This window comes from Bacillus rossius, chromosome 2, assembly GCF_032445375.1.
Source record: "Bacillus rossius redtenbacheri isolate Brsri chromosome 2, Brsri_v3, whole genome shotgun sequence".
Classification (NCBI taxonomy): Eukaryota; Metazoa; Arthropoda; class Insecta; order Phasmatodea; family Bacillidae; genus Bacillus; species Bacillus rossius.
In genome coordinates, this window is record NC_086331.1 from 33,868,168 (window position 1) to 33,891,650 (window position 23,483).

General features: G+C 34.9%; 1 protein-coding gene across 2 annotated transcripts in view; it reads left to right on the top strand.

Annotated features, from left to right (window-relative positions):
- LOC134529231 (uncharacterized) overlaps positions 1 to 23,483 on the top strand; it is a 218,485-nt gene that overhangs the window by 26,768 nt on the left and 168,234 nt on the right. For both annotated transcript variants that reach the window (XM_063363112.1, XM_063363111.1), the window contains exons 3-5: positions 2,260 to 2,380; positions 9,118 to 9,201; positions 17,025 to 17,072. In XM_063363112.1, the coding sequence (XP_063219182.1) occupies positions 2,275 to 2,380; positions 9,118 to 9,201; positions 17,025 to 17,072 (238 nt within the window). In that variant the 5' untranslated portion in view covers positions 2,260 to 2,274. The remainder of the gene's footprint in view (positions 1 to 2,259; positions 2,381 to 9,117; positions 9,202 to 17,024; positions 17,073 to 23,483) is intronic.

Genomic DNA, 23,483 nt, shown 5'->3' on the forward strand with positions numbered 1-23,483 from the left:
ACGGATAACTTAAATGTGTGAAAATCCGACTTTTGCACAATAGCCTCAGTTAGCCTATTCACAAATATACCAGAACACTTAGTTAAGAGCGCCTTCATAAACGCCTCAGAAGGAACCAGGTTCAGCTTAATGAGGCGCTCAGCCTCATGAAAAAATTCAAGAACACGCTTAGGCTCACTGCTGTCAAGAGCGGGCATACACTTCAAAGAGGAAAAGAACAACTTTTGAGAAAAGGAATGAGTGGGACCAGGACTTACTTCCAGTGAGGCTTCCACCTCGCCCCTCACAGGTGTGACGTCACTGCTGTCACGCATAAACCGAACGAGTCGAGCACGCAAGGTCGTGACAGTGTCGCCCGACTCGGCAGGCAGTTGATTTTCTTCACAGTACCGGACAAGTTCATCCCGGTGCAGCTGATAGATCCATGTGACTCCAGGCCGGCTCATGGTAACAGAGAACAAACAACAAAGTAACAACTGCCGAAGCAGAGTTGCGCAGACGTTGAAGCTAGGTGGAAGTAGGATCGAAGTAACTTCAACTAGTTAAATGGGAACCAATGGTGTACCATTCCAGTATGATACAACAGCAGTTGTAAAAATGTTGCTATATTAGAAAAAAAATGAAAGTAGAAAAAAATATATTTTATTCATTAAACAAAAATGATAATGTATTAAGGTACAAATAGATATAACAAATGTGCAGACAACACCCATTAATCGTTATGGTTTTTACAAACATGAGTATAAAACAGATGCTTGAAAAGAAAGCATCATGAACAGTTTGCGCAATGAAAATGCGCCTGACATAACACGTATTTAAGTACTGCGCATAAGGAAAATTCTCTTAATTAATGTACATTTAAAAGACCTTAGCAAGCAGACAAAAGTCATATAAAAGTCTCACGCAGAGCAAATTCGTTATCAAGCAATTAAGTATAAATATTAAGGCTTTAAATTATGCATTAAGTTTACACGCAACATAAGTTTTCATGGCAAATTTAAATGGGAATCGCGAACCCCAGCTAAAAGACATTAAAACAAAAATATTACGACAGGGAGGAAGCCCAATGTGCAAAACAAATAATCAAGCAAACACTCATGTAAATTAAGGTCGGTGATAAATGGAACATCCAACAAAATTAGCTATAAGACCCATCTAGACCACTCAATCAAGAGCAGAAGGCTCGTAAGAAAGAAGTTAAACTTGAGCAAACAGACCATTTATGCCCGCGGAAATTACAAGGCAGAGATCCATAGTGGATTTAAAGCGAAGCTTCTAACATAACTAATCAACCATGAGCATAAGTAGCGCGGCCTCCTCCCAGCGGACTGCCTACGAGCGAGAGTGACTGAAGACAGTGCCGGCCTAAGCAAACTCGCGGCCTTATATACAGGGGAGCTGTCTTTCGAGAACAATAGAGAAAAGCGGCGGAGGGGAAGGTTCGAGAAACGAGGAGAAGGGAAGACGGGAAGCCTCGGGAAAGGAGGGGAAGTGCGGAGGGGAAGGCTGGGGCAAGGTGGAGAGGGGGAAAGGATGGAGGGGAAGGGAGCGCTCTGCTAGCCCGGGAGGCGGCAACTGCTGCACATTAATGTAGATTTACAAAGGTGATTTAAAAAAATCACGTTCCAGGAATTAGGTATAATCTATCTAATGAAGTTTTTGATGTGTGTATATAACAGGATGTGGGACGTCTATGTTTAAGGGCTCGTAGCTCTCTTAGTAGGCCAAATCATAAGCAGCATTACATTCTCTTCATTTTGGGTTCTCAGCTATAGACTAATTCATTAAAAATATGTCTGGTCGACATCAAACTCATTAATGTTAAAAAAACACAATGCAAAAGGCATCATCACAGTATTTGCTTGGTGTGATTTCGGGAAACCACAAAAAACCAAAATCAGAACGGCAAGAGCTGGATTTTAACCCAAGTTCTTTGTAATGTGAGTTCTGTATCGTATCTACTATGCCACCTTGCTCTATCAATCACGATGGTTTTAAGGTGTTATGCCATTGGCTTTTGTATTATCAAGTGGTGAGGACAACACAACCTCAGTCCTACCCTGAGAAGTAATATTTGTTACACCAATGGGGCATCCTGGTAACTAAATCAAAAAAGTCAGACCATGACTTCTCATTATACCAATAATTGAAAAAAAAGGTACCATATATTACAATATATGATAGGTTGTGTTAATTAAGTATTAAAATATATTTACTGAAAGCAATACATCTAATTTTGATGTATAATCTTTTCCCCAGTGATTATCTTTGACAATGAAGGGCAGTAATGGAAATCCACGGCAACATTTTCATAGTTCACGTCAGCAGAAAAGCATTCCTGAAGCCGATGAGTCAGCTTATGTGCCATATGATGGAGGTGGTAAGTATCACTATACTGCATATTTCAGACATTTCATGGAACTATGCCAGTTCTTGTCATTAGTTATGTACGTAATTCCCTAGTAAATAATTTAAAGGCAATGTTTAACCGCTTGTTATGCCTGGGTACATAAGCAGAATTTTAAAGTTAATTGTTGATGAGATATTACGAAAATGGTTCTCCAGAGAGTCTTAATGTAACCAAGTAAAGAATGCAAGGTAAAAAATCTAAATGCATGTAATTCAATCACTGAGGTGTTCAATTTTAGAATGCTTAAATAACTTCTTCCTTAGCCATATGGTTTCTACCTGAGTGAATGGCTTTACTGATTTTATTAAATAAATTTAGAGAAATTGTGGCTAACTAACATAGTGTAGAATACTCATGTATGTATAATGGACTCCTTAACCGGTAAATGCTACAGTAACTTAGCAGCTCAACTGAACTGAATAGGCTAGCACTAGAGACACCTTGCGACAGGTCTTGAGTCATGGAGGCCTGTTAAAGATGTACGGTTTGTGAAGGAGTCCACTAAACTTTCAACTTGACACTGTTATATGCCACATTTAAAGTCTTTTACACAAAATGAATTACAAATTAAAATTGAAAGTTAATGTAACTGTAACAGTTAAAAATTTGCTGATAAATTTAAAATTATAAAAGAGACTTTACTTTTTGATTCACCTTAACCATCTTCCAGGTGTTAAACATGCTTTGCTGGGCTATGTGCACATTATATCAGTACTAGAGAAACTGATGCAGTCATAGGCTATTTATAGCCCCTGGGAAGTTATTGAACAGAGGATTTAGAATCAAAAGAGTGAAAGTATGGTCCGGCTCCATAGATACATACTCAGAAGAGTATACTTTACATAAGATATGTCCAATAAAGCTATAAACCTCCCTGTTAACCCTATAACATAAACAAAGAGCCCACAAACACATGTGGCATGTCATAAGGCAAGTTTAAATGGTTTGATCAATGTAACCGGCATCTTAATTATTTATGAGCACCTAAAACTGAAGTGGCTTGTAGCCATGATGATGAATGTTCTGTTGCCTTAAACCTCTCCATACGTAACGGTTCTATGTAAAACCTAATGTCACGCTGCTTCCCTATAGGTTTGGATGTGTGTCCAGCTATCAGATGAGCAGTTAAAGTGGAAGGTGTGCATGAGAAGGAAAACAGCATAACAAATTAAATTAAAATTAAATTTAAATTAAATTAAATTAAATTTAGTGGAAGTATGCAGACGCTCATTTGCAACCTGCATTTAAGAGGCCGTGTCACAAATTTGCGCTCCTATCTATATCAATGTTATTTTAAAAGGCAGTTTTTCTCAAAGTCTATAAGAGGTAGGGGCCAGAAATTTTGCCTACTGAAAGTATACAATACATTTAACATAACCGCTTTTTTCAAATTTAGTTATCATATCATATATTATTTCTGTGATGAAAAAAATATAATCAATATTTTGATTTGTCCAGATACAGTGGAATTTTGCTTATATTTATAATTATTTAGCAAAAACTGAAAAGGCCATTGAAATGTATTGTACATTACCTTCCGATCAGTGTCTTCATGATCATGATGGGTTTAAAAACCTGGTTGTAATCAAGTCTTTAACTATTTCATGACAACATTTATACTTAATAATTTGGAGATAGGCCTTTTCTATCCTAAGCCCCTGAGCTTTCACTATCTGGTCTGGCGACCGACCTGACACTCTTCAACCACCCCAAGGGTCTCCGATTGCACATCCGATAAAAAAAAAGCTGTTCGTTCATTTGTTTTTGTGTCACAGACTTCACACATTTATGCCAAGGGAATATTCCGCTGATGTGACGCCATACGAATGTATTATTCGCGACCATACAACTTTTTTGTTTGTCATCGGGAAGAAATGTTCATTTTGAATTGAGCATTTTTAAATGTCAGCGTAGAATATGCTTATCTGCCCATTTTGTTTCTTTCCATAATAATGAGTAAAGTTAACATTGTCATAGACATTTTATTATATTCGTTTGCCGTCCAAGTAAAACTGTCACTATATCGCACGTAATTATATATTTTACTAATTTGTTAGTTGTCATTTTATTTAAGTTACAAATAACAGTAATCAAAAACTATTACTTAATAGTCCAGAAAAGAGATTGAGTTATTATTCATTTAATAGGGGTTTAAAATATGGTACTACATACATATTATATATATTATACATATTATATATATTATACATATATTATCTTGTTGTCTTCTTTGTAACTTTACTGGAAGAATGGCATTTGGTATGTATGTTAACTCACAATGAAAATACTTCAGAAGTACTCAACAGTGAACAACCTAGGCCCTATACTAATTTCATTATGTTCATGGAAATATAATTAAAATTACAAATAATGAACTGTATGTGTTTCACGTAGAGATATCGTACGAACTGTATGTGGTACAGACCAACATTTGCTAAGGCTCTGAAAATACTTAATTTCAGTTAATGTGTGGAGAATATTAAAAGTTAGAAATAATGATATATATAAAACAATGCAAAGTTATCAGCATAAAAATAGAAGTTATTTTTACGTAGCGCCTATTGGAATGAATATTTTGTGTTGAATTATGTGGCATGATTAATATTCTCTTATGGTATGTGTGTTTTGTTAAAATCTTATAAAACATAACTTACTGTTGAAGGATTTTCATTTTTTTTTGTTATGATCTTATTTAAACAAGTTTTAATTATATTACACATGTCTATTTTAAAATCATTTTAATGTATACTTATAGAATTGTAATAGGCTTTATAAGGACTCTCAAAATGCATGTGAGTATCTATAATTATCTACATCACCATTATGGCCGTTTCACAAGATCAAATATTTATTGAATTCAATCAGTTGCATTCATTGTACATGATTTTCAATTTGTACATTGAATTCAATACAAATTGAAGATGTTATTCAACTAAGCTTATTAACTTATAAGTATTTTGTTTGTCCAGTACATAAAAGTAAAAGATTCTTTATTATTTAAATAATGAGCATCTATAAGCAATAACGTTTTCTAAATATTTACATAAACATAATGAAATCTAATTTTTCAATACTTTATATCTACGATCACATCAACGGCAGTATTATGTAATCAATGAGGTAATGAAATATCTTTAAAAGATATTTTCTCCTCTGTAAAGTAAATTTGTGATACAGCCCTCTTAATGTTAGTCTAGTGAGTTATTTCGTCTTCTAATATGCTACAGCAATATATAAAACTAAGTTTTGTTAGTGTTTTAGTCTTTTGTAATGTTAAAGTGTAATGTAATCAATTCATTTTTTTTTGTAAATTCTTATTCATAAAGATACATATCATAATAAGATAAATAGTAATATTTGTAAATTTAGATTCTTTGAAACAACATCGATAAGAGGTTCTCCTACCTCTGTTAAACTGTATGATGGTGCATTGTAAAAAAATTAGGTAGTCTGACTTAAGTGAGATTGTATTTAGATTGTGTGTAATGCATATGCAATATCTAAGCATAAGAATTTATGTTATTATCCTTTTAAAACGTTACACTATGAATTTCGTATACTTTTTAATGTCAACTACCATTATTTTTCACGGAATATTACATCCAGATAAAGAATAATTACCACATGTTTGAAGATTAATTGTATTCCGATACATTTAAAGTATTAAAATTTTTAGATACGACTCATACTACAGTTGTAAATGTGAGGTTTCTTGACTCTGAATCCCCGCATCCGCAATTTCCTAGTGAGCCGCCGGTCAGATTGTCATCCTCTCAGATTGTCGAGGAACCAGATACATTTTTCGTCGAGTAATCTGGCGGTATAGTAGCTTTATCACGCGCTGCGGTTACAGTTACTTCGGTTGAATAAGCCACTAAATCTCACTGTTAAAAGAGAGAACTTCTAGACCAGAATATTGGAAATAAAAATTTACTGACACGGCCTCTTAAGTTGATCAAAGGGTTAATCTAGTAATAACAGGATGTCTGAAAGAAATGAACATGACAGAAAATAAGTCTGATTTATAGCTCGTATTTACTGATTCATAGGTAGATTTTAAACCCAGTGTTAAGTTAAAAAAACAATAGATAACAAAGTTAAGTAGGTTTAAAAAAAAAAGGAATCTTGCTAAATTCATAAGAAAACTGGCCAGTAACAACATGTTTGAAGTAATTAGGAGTTTACATAATTTACTGATTACAATAGTTAAAATCATAATTACTTCTCTTTTAAATATTTTATAACTTTATAAAAATGTTATTATTTTATTAATAAAATCCAAATTGATATGCTTTTTTTGGCATATGAGTTTTGATATATGAGAGTATTCAATATGTATTTTATTTATACTAAATTTCATTGTCCAAAATAAAACTGATGTACTTAGATAATTCACATTCCATTGGACTTAGCTGGATACTGCGCACCGGACGTGTAGGGGGGGGAAGGGGGTGGTGTGTTTCCGGAGGGCTAGCCGCTAATTATGTGAGAAAAGTAGAAAGGTCCCCGACAGGTAAACCCACTGCACACACAAGAACAGCCAGTGATAAATTCAGAACTAACAAAGAAATGAACTGATATCCATTACGAGTTAAAAAACTTGAATATAAGATTAAGTTAGATTGGTGGTTCCACTTACCGCATACGTGGGGATGTCCAGAAGCAAAACTATAGTGGCGAAAACCAACTCAAAGTCTAAAGACATGGCAGTAGCGAAACCAGAAAAAAACACACTAAAAAAATTGGTTGTCTGTAAAGTCGGTTTACGGACGATCGTTTAACGTGACAACGTCATAACAAAACATTGATGAAATGATTGCATACTTTTATGAATAAAATTGAATCATTTTTATTGAATTATCACTATTTTGTATGGATACAAAGAAGGAGTGAAAATAAATCTACAATTTAATTGATAAATTTACTTTTATTACACTCATTAATTCAAATATGTTTATTACTTTAACGAAGAGATTATTTTAACTATAACTTTTATACATGTTTGCTATTTAACTTCTTCCAATCTGTGTTATTCTGTTAAGGATAGGACGATGATAGGAGAAGTAGGAAACGAATGGGAGTGTTTCAAGGATGATGTGAAGGAAAATGGCTTACCCAACACCAAAATTCAGTCAAAAATAATATATTTGCGCCACGGACTCTGCAGCAATGCTAGGAGGAACGGGTTAGCAAAGAGCAATGAAAATGTTACATTGCAATGCATGGAAACAGAATTACGCCACGGACTCGGTCGCAATGCTAGGAGGTTCAGGTTAGCTAAGAGAAATATAAAATGAGCGTAATGGGACACAGTGAAATGGGACAATGTGCGTAACGGGACATTTTTTCGTGCGTGCAGCCGGCGTTCATCGATTTATTAGACGTCACGTCAAAAACTACCACGTTAAAGAAAAAGAGGCTGGCAAGGGATTAAATCCCTTAATTATAGTAACTACATACATGATTCATTCACCGCGGACGTGCTCCCGAATTAGATGGTAAAGATCAGTAGAAGTACACCAGGCTACTGCACCTCAGACACTGTCACTTGGGGGCTAGTGACGAGCATAGTTAAAGCTGCTCCCAGAAGGGGCAGAAAAAAAAGTGGGTGGGGAAACTCTTGGGATAGGTTGGCTGTGCCGGCCGCTCTGGCATGTTGGTGGTATCGTAATGCAACATGGGTGTCTAACTGGCAGTACCTTGCACGGGACACTGGAGGCAGTACGTGGGACAAGGCAGGACAAATCTGACCCACTGATAACAGAGCATGGGAAGGTTTGTGTGACCAGCCACTTAGCGCAGTAGAACTGGCTGTGGGCGGACAGACTGCCTAAATTTTAAATAATAAGGACCCCCTTGGATTAAAGAAATAAAAAAAATGAATATGAACCCCTGAACACTTATCAGAAGTACATATAAATAAAAATGTAAGATGGTGTCGAGTAAATCACTAATTTGTGTCACACTATTTGTTTATTATTTTTAAAAGAGCTTATGTTTAAAGAACGTTAAAGAAGTAATGAAGTCTCATATACACATTAGTGAGTAATGGATTAACTTTTCATCATTTTACCAAAAGCAATTTTTCATTTCTTAAGTAATTTTTGTGGTGCCACAGGATACACTTATATCATTACCACTTATTACATTTACTGTTGTGGAGTTTTATGTTTTGTAGACGTAACTACAGCAGAAATATTCTCTTAGTGGTGGTCATTGTATTTATCTTCAGAAAAATGTTTTATTCTATTGTTTTATTACTAAGTTCTGCTTTAGGTGCTGGCTGGCTGCTTAATGCCATAGCCAACACCTTTAAGATTAGGGATTGGAGAAGGTACATATTATAGAGCTGCACCATTATTCAACTGTAAACCATTTTGGGAGAAAACCACCCCTAGTGCGGGCAGCTGAAAGTGAACCCACAACCTTCCATATTAAGAACTGTATTATATACTGCTATGTTACCAAACATGCTTGGTAGATCAAACATGCTCTGCAGGCAAACACGCTCAGTTAACCATATGACTCTTAGTAGGCATAACGTACTCGATAAACCAAATATTCTCAGTATGATCAATCTCGCTTTTCAAAATAAATTTCTTTGTTTCAGTTTGTAACTCAACCTAACCATTTCGCAAATAATATGTAACTGAAACTAAATCAATTTTCTTTTGCTATTAATTACAAAATTGTTTCATTTGTTTCAGAAGTACAGAGTCCACAGCATGCTGTAAATCCAGAACATCGGTTGCTAAAAGTGTACTTTTTGGCACCGATCTTGTGTCGTCTTTGTAAGTAATATTAATTTTGTTTGTTTTAAATTTTTTAATTGTATGTGGGTTTCTTTATTTATTTTGAACACACTTGTTCCACAGTGGGATAACATCATTTTTGGTAGATATCCAAAAAATCAATTTCTGGAATTATTTACTTTACATTTAAGATTCTTATTGTTCAGTGAATAAATTTTGCTGGTACATTTTTTTTTTAAATGACAGGCTTTAAAAATGATAATGTTCTATTTAGTACTTACTACTTAACATTATTTATAGTTAGTTGTTAGTATGTTACTGAAAATATTAAATTATATCACGTGGGGAAGTTTAGTACTTGGGTAAACGTACTTGCCTATTCATTCATGTTAAGCCTAAGAGTAAAATTTTTTATTTTAATAAACTAGTATTACAATGAAGTTTAATTTATATTGATAAGAATGTCTATATTCTTAATTTTTTTATGAATTTGTATAGTACTGTGCAGTTATTAATATAAAACAAAATCATTCTGCAACTGATGCATTCATCTTCATAAATGTTATTATAAGTCCTTTTGAATCCTTTGGTTAATATCTTGGTCAAAATTATTTTATTTTGAGCAAAATGGGAACCCAAAATTACCACAGTACAGAGGTTATTTATTTATTTATTTATTTTATTTTTTTAGACAAACCATAGAGAGTTTAAAATCTGATGTGGAGAAAAAGTTATCTTATTTTAATTTTCTTAAAAACCTAGTGTTCTATACACACTTATTTTTTTATGTCATTTTTTCCACAGAAGTTAACCTCAAACGCGACCACAGTAGAACAGATAAAATGAACTATAAACTGAATGCTATCTTGCTTTTGTTTAGCTACTATTGGCTTAGTGCTACCATAACTTTATCCTGAGCCCTTTTAATGGCTTTTACTATGTAAAGCAAAAAAATTATTATCTTAAGTTGTGTTTCATTAGAAAACAAAAAAATTCTACAATGGATATTCTATTTACACTTTGAAACATTCTTAAAATTTTTGACTGTTATTTTTTTGTATATTTGATTATTTAACTTTATAATTATCTCAGTTAATTGTTTTCTGTCATCATTGCCATAGCTGTTTTAATCACCACAAACACTTGCACCATTTGATATTGAATATTTGTTCTGTTTGGGTAAATAATTTAATAACTTGTGATGAAAGTTAGTTTTTTGGAGATACCCTTTTTTCAGTTTTGGAAACTGGTGTTAGAAATAACTCTATCAGATGGTTCTTAAGTTCTGTTAGTTACATCTATCAAATAAGACGTTTTACTATGTTATCTTTAAAGTTTGATGACGATGATGCGTAATTCTCATAGAAATTTCACTGGACATTTTCCTTAGCCTTATGTTAGTCAACAAAATTAAAGAATGGACAACATGATCAATAGGGCAAAACAAGAGACACAGACCCAGGAATCACAAGAGATCCTTTTAGTCAAACAACAATCATCAAAATGGCTGAAATAAACTTAAACATGTTCACTTTAACCAGAGATTAGAATGATAAATAATTATTAGTAAATCAGCAAAGAAGAAAGAACTGAAATAACAACCCAAAAAATTATAATCATAGTCATAAACATAGACCAAACAATTAGAAGAAAGAAATAAAACGAGAACAACAGAAATGCAAAGCAAATCTTAATACACAGGATGCAACAAAAATAAACAGTAAAGTGAGGCAAGACTGGAGAAAACACAAGACTGCACAATATTTTTGAATCTGGGATCTGTCTTCTCCTTCAGTCAAGACACTGGATGTGGGGAACAATAGCAGTAGACCAGGCCTTCTCAATAGGCTTCTGGGGGCTAAATCCGACCCGCAGACAAATTTCTGCTGGCCCGCCATGAAAATGATAGATGACAATAGTACAAAGAAAATCACTAACTATCAATTGAATCAACTCTTTATTTACTGGGGTACCTTAATCAATTTGGGACTTAATGTATTTGCATTCTATTAGTACTTTATAAATTATTGCCCTTTATTAATGAGAAAGCATAATTAACTTGCCCGTGTTAATCACTCTTGCGCTTACCGTGCCTTTGTGAGCTCGTTATCGACATGTGTGGCAATGGTGACTGAATTGGCTTGCCTCAATTACAAGCCAGCAGTCCAGTGGTGCGGTAGTGGAGTTGTTTTATGTGTTGAACCCGCAAAGTGTATTAATTCAGTGTTTTGTGGTTTTGTACTGTATAATAGTGGTAAAAGATTTTAATTTCATATTATTGAAGAATGAAATAATGTCATGTAGTAAACAAAGAAAAGTTGACACAGAAAACAGCCAGTTCAAGAATGAGTGGACGGACCAATTTGGTTTTGCCTTGGTCGGTCTTATTAAGCCAATGTGCTTAATTTGCAACAAAGTGGTGTCGGTTGTCAAGGTATGTTACTTAAAATGACACTATTAGAATGAGCACAAGTTTCTCAGCAAGTTTCCATGTGATTCATCTTTAAGAGACAGAAAAATGAATAGCATGCTTTTATCGTACAAGCAAGAGAGTTCAATGATACGTGGGAGAAGTTCAGTTCAAGATAAATGTACAGAAGTTTATTTAAGAGTTTCGGGAGTTTTGTGTAAAATCCTGTCTTTTACTTGTGTCGAAGTTGTGAAAGAGTGTCTGCTTAAAACTGTTAAAGTTATGGAAGGTGATGAGACTGTCAAAAAATACCAGAAAATTCCATTATCAAATAACACTGCAAACTGATTTTGCGAAGAACTTGCACACAACATAAGTTGTCAGTTGGTATCTGAACTTTCACAAAGCATTTGATTTTTCTTGGCCACTGACAAGTTTACTATTTCAGATATAGCTCAGCTGTCTGCTTTTGTCCAAGTAAAATGAAGGGCTGGTGGGAAAACTTGAACTTTAAACATTAAAAGCTGTATAGTTCCTTACCACTGCATCATAGGCGTACCCTCCTGAAATAAAGTCAAGAAAATTGTGACCACTCATGTCACATTCGAAGCTCATTGTCTGAAGTTTCGCACCTAGAAATAAGTGAAATAAAATCACCAAGCAGCCCAATTTGTAAGCAAACGTAAACAAAGTCGAATTGCAGTGGTTGGTTCGTGACTGGTCAGTTTCAATTCTCGAATCGCAGTGATTGGTCTATGGACTAATTAGTACAACTCAACTTAGATTATGTTTTAGTTTTGCTTAACAGAATTGGGCATTGGGTAGCAGTAGTGATTGCAACACTGCGACTTAATTTAGTACGAAACTCCATAAAACTGTTGAAAACAAATTATTTTGTTCGTTATATAAAGTCAGGTGCATTCAATTTAAATATTGTACATATAACATGAAGAAAAATGTTGGGTTATCTCGAGATGTGTAATTTTAAATGACGTTTACAAACATTGGAAAACTGAAACTTTAGTTCCCGCCTTAGATAAAACGGACCACATTGAGTGCGACGCGGCACGAATTGGTGTTAATGTCAGTAGCTCAGTGGCCTCAGCTCAATGTGTAGGTGTTTATATTCTGTAGATCAGTCATCGCTAGGTTGTTAAGTGGCGTGCACACATTTTTTAACTTCTACGAGCGACAGTTTAAAAATGTTGGCCCTGTGGTCGTAAGTACATATTCGTACAATACCTACATATTTAACATATAAATACATTTTTATATGATAGTACAGTCCAGAGCCTATCTTTGGCTCACCTCCACTAAAATATTTCTAAATCGCAATGCATGTGTTAGATTCAAAACTTATTTTATTGAATTATATTTTACTGCACTTCAACTGTTAGTTGTTAACACCCTTACAATCAAATTATATATCAATTGTATTATCTTGTAAATTTCAACTTAATAGTGATAAGTTTGTAAAGTGCCTACTTAGGACCATTAGGTTAATAAATTAATTATTTTGACAACAGTAGTAATAGTACTTTACTTATTTTATGTATTTTTTTATTTTATTAGGGTTGTGTAGGTATTTAAATATTATAATGTAAACATACTTATATGAATTAAAAGAAAAATTACATACAAACTGCAAACCTATAATATCCCAGTTTTGGAAAAATGAAATTTGCTGCTTTCGTATTTATTTACTCAATAAATAAATTAATAATTGGAATAAAATCAAAGTTTGAAGAGGTTTTTATACTAAGTTAAGTTTTATTACAGCTTAATTTTGTTTTTTATTCAGCTAGGTCAGCCAAGGACCGCTTTGCTTATGTAAACTTGCTGTCTCACTGGGGGTTGATTATATGTTCGTAGAGACTTAGTGTTATGCCTAGAGCGCCACCACATGTATTACGGGCATGTGGACCCAGCTACTCTCTCCTCAGGGCCGTGACGTAGACTGTGTGCAGCGAGACCTGTTTCCCCCAATGTAAATAAAATGCACGGAATTACATCCTCTCTCAGCGGGTATCACGCTGTATGTAGAGACAACAAAATAAGGTAGGCTCTCAAAGGCGGCCCACATGCCTCAGTCTGTGTGTTGTCTCTCCATGTGGTCACCCGCACAAAAAGAAACCGAGATGTTGATTCAATACTTTTATTGACGTTGCCCATCTGTACATTTTACATGTTATCACTGTTAATAAGAGCCGGTAGCACGAATCGGTATAAGGGTGGTCCAGACAAGTGTACTAGACTGTGTTAGAGTTCGTATAACATGACCACAATCCGTCTAGTGAATTAAATAATACTTAAGTAAAGCAGTCTACTGCTCGAGGTAAGCCCTGAAGTTAAAAGAAAGTTATTTATATGAATTAAGTAGGCCGATGGACGGGGATCAGTGATAGTACAGAGTTGCAGATGACGGGTGCGTGAAGCTCCTTACCTCTGGCAGCTGCGGCGACAGACGGGCTCCTAGCGCGCCCTCGAGGCGGGCCCACAACTCACACCTGGCCAACGGCCTCTACACATATTTAAATAAAGCATGCCACCGGGAAAAGGAATGAACACACACAAACCCTTAATTAAATTAGCCTACTGGCTTGAAACAATAACATTACATAACTAATTGGTTTGAACTAATTTAATATTTACATATAGTCTGCCTCGGGAATGTTCGTCCTCACTCGGCATCATTCGGGCCACGGAATATTATTTATGTTACACTTTAAAGAAAAGCCCCTCCTGAAGCAATTACTCCGTCTACTAGAACATAAAACGCTGTAGGGAAGAAATAAGCAAGTTACAATCAATTAGGCTGGCATCGATAAGGGAGCAAAGCACTGACGTCACACCGGTGGGCGTGGGCTGACATACGCACATACACACACACTTTGGCGGGTGGTTTGAAATGCCGGTGTCACAGAGGGGGGTTGTGGAAGGAGGAGGCCTGGAGCGGGCGAGGAGGGAGGTGGTGGCACATCGGGCTCAGAAGGCCGTAGGCCAGGACAATTTCAATCTAACCTAACTAAAATATCACATGTTCCCTAAGTTCCAGTTTAATGGAATTTTTAGTTTTGGTATTTTTTATTTTTTAATAATAAGTAATGCTATTTGTTGTTTGTATAAGTCACATTGTAGAATAAAATATGGGAAAAAAGAAAAGTTAGTGATGAAATGTTTATGGTCTTTCATATATTATAGTAAAAATTAATTTTTATAGTCTATGGAGTTTTTCTTAATAATCTAGACTGACACCCCTAAAAAAAATCCTTGTAATGCCTATGCAGTGCATTATCCATAATACTGTTCTCTGTGGTAAACTGAGTGAAAGTTTTGTCCCGTTGCTAACTGAAATTACAAAACTGGTAAATGCTCTTACACATAGGAACCTTAAACAGTTTAAAAGTATCTTAATTCTGAAGTCTCAAATGTGGTTCTCTATAAAAATGTTAGGTGGCTGTGCAAAGGCAACATGCTAAAAAGAGTTTGGGATGTAAGAGAAGAAATTGTTCTTTCCCTAGAACTGACAAGGCACATCTAAAAAGTGGGATCTTTTTATAAATTTGTTACTAGATGCAAATAAACTTAACAGGCTTGCTCTTCTTGTTGACATTTTGTAGTACCTCAAAAATTTGAACCTTGGTTTGCAAGGTAAAAATTAAAACTATGTGTGAATTGTCATAATTCGTCTTGAGTTTCAAGAAAAAATATTGAATGCTTTATTCCGAATTACCTGTGTGGTATTTTTAATTTGTTTCTTATGCTTAAAGAAATTGTAAAAAAAGGAGATTGGCCTATAAAAAAAAGAATAAAATATGAAGGGATTGGCTACTTGAACAATCTTAATTCAGAGATTAAGATTTGTGAAAGTTGAAAAGAAAGAAAAAAAATTTTTTTTTTTTTCAATTCCTTCAGAGGCCTTTGACTACAGACATTAAACCAGAGCTCATAAATCAACTTAAAGATTTGTTTTTAATTGATTAAGTAAGTCTGAAGCTAGAAATGTGTGATTTTTCTGTTCAGCTAAGTGTGAATTATCTCTTCAAGACATCCAGTGACTACATAAACTTCTGGATTGAACTAAGTAAAATGAAATTTACAGCTATTACAGAAATAGCAATTTAAATACTGACCATGTTTGGATCAACATGGATCTGCGAGAGCAAATATAGTGCAATGATTACCATCAAATGAACAAACAGAAGATGTTTGAAGGATGACACTCTTGAAAGCCAGATACACATTTCTCACACCAGTTGTGAGCCTCAGTACACTGAACTTATGAAGAACAGAACCAGCCATTTTTCACACTAAAATGCTTGTCTGTCAAGTTGGTTAAAATGCTATTTATTGTGTGTTTGTAAAATGATTTTACAGGTGCTTGTGACATAATGTGATTTGTATCTCTGATAATGTTTAGTTTTTGTATGTTAAAAATTAATTAAAATGAGGTTTTTGTAAAAACATGTAATATTCTGCCCCTTTTTTTTTATACTTTTGGCTCCCCAGAACCTCAGGTAGTTGTATATTTAATGCAAGTGGCCTGAAGATAAATTTAATTGAGGCCTACAGTAAACTGAATGAAAGTACCTAAAGCCAAAAACATTACTTCATAGACTATTGTGGGACTCCAGAGTGCACCAGTTGGAAGAACGCAGTTCATGATTGGAGTGCCGAGAAAAGTGCCTGTTGGTTGAAGAGAGAGGCAGCTACTGAGGTTGCAAAACTGTTAGATGGTAAAACATGCCTAGTTCGTAATAAAATCCATCTGTGGTCTTGGTAAGGTGATTCTGCCATAGCCTTATTGCAGTTTGTAGGTGAAATGTCAACTTAATGTGAAGACATGAATCCTGAGAAGCAAATTGTTTTACCGTAAAATCCTCAGGCAGGCTGGGAATAGAACCCTTTTGATGTACCTGTCACAAACTAAGAGGTTAAGTTTGGAAATTATTAGCAATTTATTGCCAATCCAGTGATAAGTTAATCATATAGGGGAAGCTAGCATCTGAAGGATACATATATGTATTTAATTACAAGAATAAATTGTGGCTGAAAGTGATAAGCCATCCTTGAGTGTTTGATAATTGTCCATACATAATTTAAACTCGTTAAAACAGCAATAGTAAAATCCTTGATACTGTGATTAACCATAATCATTTTTAATCAATGTGTGACATTTTTTCATTAGGGTTGAACTCTGGCAACTATTACCACATATATTGGTGCAAATCATACACAAAATGAAAACTAAACAGCAAAACAATCATTTAAGTCTCATCAGCAGTGCTATGACTAGTATTATATCAGTTTCATTCTGTATAATTTCATACAACTTTTGTTGGTCTCAATACTTACATATTGCTGTGTTTTCTGTATTTAAGTTATAACTTTCTAGTTGACCATTGTATGAATAGTTTCATTCCATAAGTGATTATTTTTATTTTTATCTTAGGTAATGACTACATATGGGGTACTGGTCCTGTTGGAGTGAAATGTGAACGTAAGTATCTATTTCTTACGTTTGTACAAATAAATTACTTTTGTATGATATTTATATTTGTTTGCATCAATATTAAGAAACATTTAATAAACAAAACTATATGACATCCACATGTACAGTTTTCATAGCCTCTCCTGAGGCAAGTCAGCTTAAAACTGTTGCAACTGGTCTTCAATATCCTGCAGATGGAGATTTGGCTGGAGATGACATCCAAGCTGATCCTACACATGTTCTATCATGGACACATTGATACCCTGTGGGCCTTAATATCTCAGCATGACACTGTAGTTCACAGCCACATTTGCGAAGCATTTTATTTTTGCATGTCTGTATAATAGTGCTTGCTTTTTCATGCAGGATTCAGGATTCAGGATGCAGAATGTTGGATGTCTCAGACGTACCATTGTGCTATCAGGGTCCCCCAAACCACCACCAAAGGTGACCTTAAGTCACATACCCTGTGTGTACGCTCCCTTTGCGTCATCGCAATAATTCACACTACTGTAATTTAAAATAATTGAGAAGTAAGGATCATTGCTGAATTGCAGTGCTACTATTCATCTGTCTATGCCACACATTCATGGCACCACTGTAAATGCGTCTGTTTGTGCTCTGATGTAAACGGAAGTGAATGTATGGAATAGCGAACTTATTCAATGGATACAGGTAGTCAAGACATGTGTGGAAAGACACAAGGTGGTGTAGAAAGCCCATTTACTTCACCCAGATGGCAGGCACAGATGTCATGAGGTTACGTGATGGTAGGGAAACAATATGATGATCCATGTTTGGTGTGGTCTGTCTTGTTTAACCAGAACCTTTATGATGTGCATGGATGCCCTCAAGTACCCATTAGTTGCAAAATTTGGCCACTGTGACATCTGGAAGCTATGTATCCTGGTAATTGTCTGGTGAATACTCCCCACCTCCTTGAAACTCACAAATTGGCATCTATCAAACTCCATGAAATGGTTGTAAAGTAGTCTAAGGCATATAGGCATATTCTATGTTTTGTAAATTTCTCTTAATGTTTTGACTATATGTTTCATACTTCATTCGTGGTACAGTAGAACACTGTTTTTACTTTACCGCATTTTACGTTTTCCTGTTATTTGCACCAGTTTATTTCAGGCCTGTGTTAACCTCATTTAATGCACTGCTATAAATTCCCATTGATTGCAACGCACCTATAATCTGTTTCCCGCAACTTTGCTGTTTGTTTATGAATGCTATGCCTACATAAATTTGTTGTTCCTGTGTTTGTCATGGACATCTTACCTATGAAGATGTCACTATCGTGTGAAATAACAAATCAAAAATGCTGTTGGGAACACTAGCGCTGTTGCTCGTGAATTTTTTGAAGTTCTTTTTCATTAAAAACGGTACTGACAGGCTGCCAACACTGGCCTAATAAAGGCTGACTTCGAGAAAATGTTAGCACGCAACGCTACTGTTCATCACTAACTTATACATTAGGATTACATACTGTATACATTTCCGGTATTAAATCTTTGTCAACGTCTGTTAAGAATAACGTGGTTGGCAACAAATAACATTGTGAATAAGGGAAAATGTTGGTTTTTTTCTGTAATAATTGACTGTGTTTTTATATGTACATATTTTAACAAGAAGGCAGCATGTAAAAAACAGAAAACATTTTCGATTTATGGAAAACTCAACTTTTTGAAGTGCGTGGACGAGCACAAAGGTACTCGTGTTTCACTCGCTGAGAGGTTAGGCATGCCGATTTCAACTCAGAACACAATTGTGAAAAATCTTGAAATGATTGAAGAAAATGCATCTCAGTGTGGTGGTTTTTCTGAGAAGAGAAAACACATTCGTGCATCAAAATATTAGGAACTTGCAGTACTTTTGAAGGAATGGTGTGTGGATGCAAGGGCCTCGAATGTACCCATTCATTATTTTTTGAGAAACCTTGCGGTATTTTTTTTCTTTGAAAAATATAACTTTTGCTTTAGTACACTTTCTTACGTTCTGTGATATATTTGGTAATATTCTTAACCTGTAAATTTCATGTTATTATGAATTGCTAATTTAAGTATGAAAGTATGTACATACACTGTATGCTTACCTATACACACTACAGAATGTAAATATGGGACTTAAGTGTATTATGATTCTTTTTAGATAGTATTCAGACACTCATAATGAATAATTATATGTATATTAGATTATGATATGTTTAGGTCATATAATATTTCAGTTCTCTGAGCAAAGAAAGGATTTTTTCATACATTTCCCTTATTTTACACTTTCCTACATTTGATATCATTTTCAGACACCCCCTTCAATAGTGTGAAAAATGGTTTGTACTGTATTTATCAATATTTTTGTTATTGTGGTGACACCATTAATGCACTCTGGTGGCTGTTCTAATTGTTATAGATCATTGAAATTCTAATCATTTACATCTTCATTGATGTTTTGCATGTACCAATTACATCCAAGTTCGACTATTCTTTGTGGGTGCTCTATGTTTTGGGCAGTCATTGTATTCCAGTGTTAGCAAAAAGTTGTTGAATAACCAGTTAGTCTACGTTATCTTTCACTGTTACTTAAAACATAGTCTGACTTCTTTTATTTCTTGTTGAATTTGTATTTATGTATTTAAGACATTTGACATGCCTAATTAAAATTTCAAGCAGAAAGTATGATCAAGTTTAAATCTTGGTGATGCAAAAATATATTGCAATTTATACAGTAGGTGTAAAATTTGTGATATATATGTAGGGGGATAGAACACAACTAGACAAGCACAAATTATAATACAATATATGCTTGGAACTCAACTGTTTTAGTGCTAGAGGGTGGTATGTACTGTTATGAAATGATGATAAACAAGATAGAAAGATATGGAATGACATTACACTGATGAACTTAAAAAAAAATTTTTTATTCAAAAACTTATTATCATACAAATCCCAGTTCGCAACAACTACTGAAAATTGCAGCCACCAACAGTGATGTAGGCTTCACATGCGTCTTGTTGGAAAATGTTCTCGGTCAATCTTTGTACTTGGCTTGAATGGCTGTCTGTAAGTCTGTACATGTAAAACATGTCGACCTTTCTTGATTCGTACAAGTGACCATGGTTGCTGTGAACTGCATGATTATTTGGTTTACTGGAAAGTGCCCTCTATCGCTTCACCAGTTTAGTTCTGAGCATACATGTATGGTGATTTGTGCTTGTCTAGTTGCATTCTATCACCCATCACACAAATTTGGAACATTCTGCATACATAGTAGGTCCAACTTTCACATTTGCAAAAAAAAAAATATTTTTCAAAATGTTTAACTATCACAAAGTGGTTAACAGTGTTACGTTAGCCAAGCAGTCTGCAGACTCATTAGATCACTTTTAAGGATTTTTTTTTTTTTTCAGAAAGATAGGAAGTGAAACTTTGTGTGGTATATTTTTTGGGTATGTTTTGCACATTATCTAATGCAAATCACATGATACAGTGTTTAGTAAAGTATGTAAATAAAACCTGAATAGAGGCAGAGGTTTTTATTCAGAAAAACCGTTTACGAAAACAGGTTGGCCTGTTATTGCGCACCAAGAAAAATCCAAGTAGACTTTTACGTAACAAAGAGCAAAATCTGGTAAATTCACTTGACTGTCCATAAACAGCATTAAAATAATTTCTTATGTTGAGTTACCATGTATCTTGAATACCTTTATTTTATATATTGTAGTAAAACAAATTTCTGTATGCACAAATTTTTTTCTTCGTCAGGAAACGGGAAAAGAATGTAAAGAGAATATTTGGTTGTATGATAACAAACCTACAAAAAAAGATTATGGTGACTGAAACAGGGAGTGTTCCATTACTTCTGCCTACAAGTTTGAAAAAAACAAGTGAAGAACAAGTGACTTGATGTAAGCTTTTGGACATACGCCATTGCTAAGCACATGTATGTCTGTAGAAGAAAACTACAAAAAACACAAATTAAGCAAAAAATTTCTGTTGTCAACAGGATATAAACACCATATAAACAGTCGCACCTGTGTTTTCGTACCATGTGCGTCTCTGCCTGAGAACGGGAGCAGATAGCAGTTCCCGAAACGTCGCTTGTTTCTGTTTTGGAAAACTATTGTGTTTGTTTCGTCTTTTCGTTTTGTCTTGTTTCAACTGTTGTGCTGAATATTTTTGGGTTCAATATTTTTGTGCTGTCATCATTTGCGGTTTTTTTTTTTTGTTCTCTTAGTCTTTTTTTCTTTGTTTTTCTTTGTTTGGTGACCATATTCCTGTTATGGAATATTATGTGGTGTTTATATCCTGTTGACAACAGCAATTTTTTGCTTAATTTGTGTTTTTGTCTTTTGGGTTTTTTGTAGTTTTCTTCTACAGACATACATGTGGTTAGCAATGGCGTATGTCCAAAAGCTTACATCAAGTCATGCACTCCCAATGCACAAATATTTCAAAGTTAATATGAAGAACAAGTGTTTGTCTGTGTTAGCTAAGGTAACACCCATGAATATTTATTTCTCATGTTTTTGTGCTTGTATACACTTCAAAGTATTTTTCTTTTTAAATATAACATTAACATAAATTGTAACATAGGCACATTGCGCAAAGCGTGATTTTAAGTTTTAGTTTTTCGTAAGATTTACAATTATATACCTGTTATTTGTGATTGTGTCAAAAATGCATCTTACATTCCGAAACAAGATATAAACTGTTCTGATAGTACTTACATTAGAGTTGTACACTATCCCAAACAAACAACTGTGCAGTAGCATGCCAATATAGGTTATGTGAGAATAATGTGCGGTGGTGAAGGATGTAGAAAAATGAGCAGATGCCTAGAAAAAAATTTGGTGAAAGTGATTTTAATGTAGAAGAATATAAATCTATTATTTTTCAGTGGAGGGGACAACGAAAAGTAGGGGTCGCCCTGATATTGAGGTCGGCCTCTATTCAGGTTAATACGGTACTAGTTTATACCAGTACTCTATTTAAATCTTTTATTGTCAAGTTACATATTTTGAAAATAAATTTCTTCAAATTCAGGAAAACAGGTCAGAAAATTGTATTGTAGCATACAACAGTTAAAAATGTAAAACCATTTTGTCTATGTTTTCATTTATTTAATAAAAGCACATTTTGTATCATAGAAATCTACTTAATTAAATCATTCATGGTATGTGGTAAAATTATATTTGTTACGATTATTTATTATATTATTCAAGTCAGCAATAAAATGCTTTAAACAAATTTATGAATAATAAAAGCACTAAACATCTCCCAAGCATATTATTTTTTGTGCCGAGGCAAATTGTCTAAGTCACTATCAACTATATGAAATAGTTATTTTTGAAGTTTAATAGCAATTCGAGTGGATCATTTATGTACTTACATGGTGTCCACATTCTGAAAAGACAGAGAAAATCAAGGAAAAGTTAGGGAAGTTTGATTGGTCTGTAAAAGTAGGTAGGTCCAAGTTGTGACACATCTGCGATGGAGTTGCAGTCTGTGAAACTAGACAAAATGTTCGGGAACATTGTGGAAGTGAAGTAAGACCCTGTGAACCTTGCATTAGAAGTTCGTGATGCAGAGTTCCAGACCGATGCTTAGTGAGTCTTGAGAACTGTAGAAAATTCTGGAAGGAAATGAATGACAGTCTCGGGGGTATATACTGCCTGGAGTAAGCTGTTGCAGTATGCAGTTGCTTTAGTTGTAGCGAGACAGCAACATGTGTCCATCGGAGTCAGTGAAAGGAGTCAGTTAGTCCATCCAAATGTCAACAATGACCACACAGTACGTCAGCAGAGTATGATCGGTGAGTTCATAACCCGCTGACGAAACAAAAAGATACAACTCAGTATTCTCAGATGAACTGCGGGGCATCCAGTCATCGCTGGTTGGAGTCCAGCTACAGTAAGTCGAGCGAGTAACCTGTGGTCCGGTGAGTGCAGTAAATTTGCACTCGTACTCACAGGAGCCAACAGAAGGAAACCCGAAGGGAGTCACTGCATGTAGTGATAAGTGATATCCTAGAACGAGCGTCGAGTCTGGTGAAGAATTCGGCGAACGACTGAATGGGTTAGTATGGCGAGTCTCATCATGCCATGCTGAGGCAGTGGAAGAGGAAGTCCAGATGTTACTAGTGGAGAGAGTATCAACAGGTTTACAAAGTTGTTCCATGTGGGGGTTTGAGAAAGTATCGGAGATAATATCCATCGACAAAGTATCTATATGCCGGGTGAGTGACTACTCGCGGAGCAAGCTGAACCATCCATCCAAGAAACTAAGAAGATCCAGGAAATCATTTCATTGCAGAGCTACAAGCTGTGTTAATGGAGAGGGAAAGTCGATGCTGACCAGGACTTCCGCATTCGGAGGCGAGTAACTTTTCTTTTCAAGCCACATTTCCCGGTGGCAA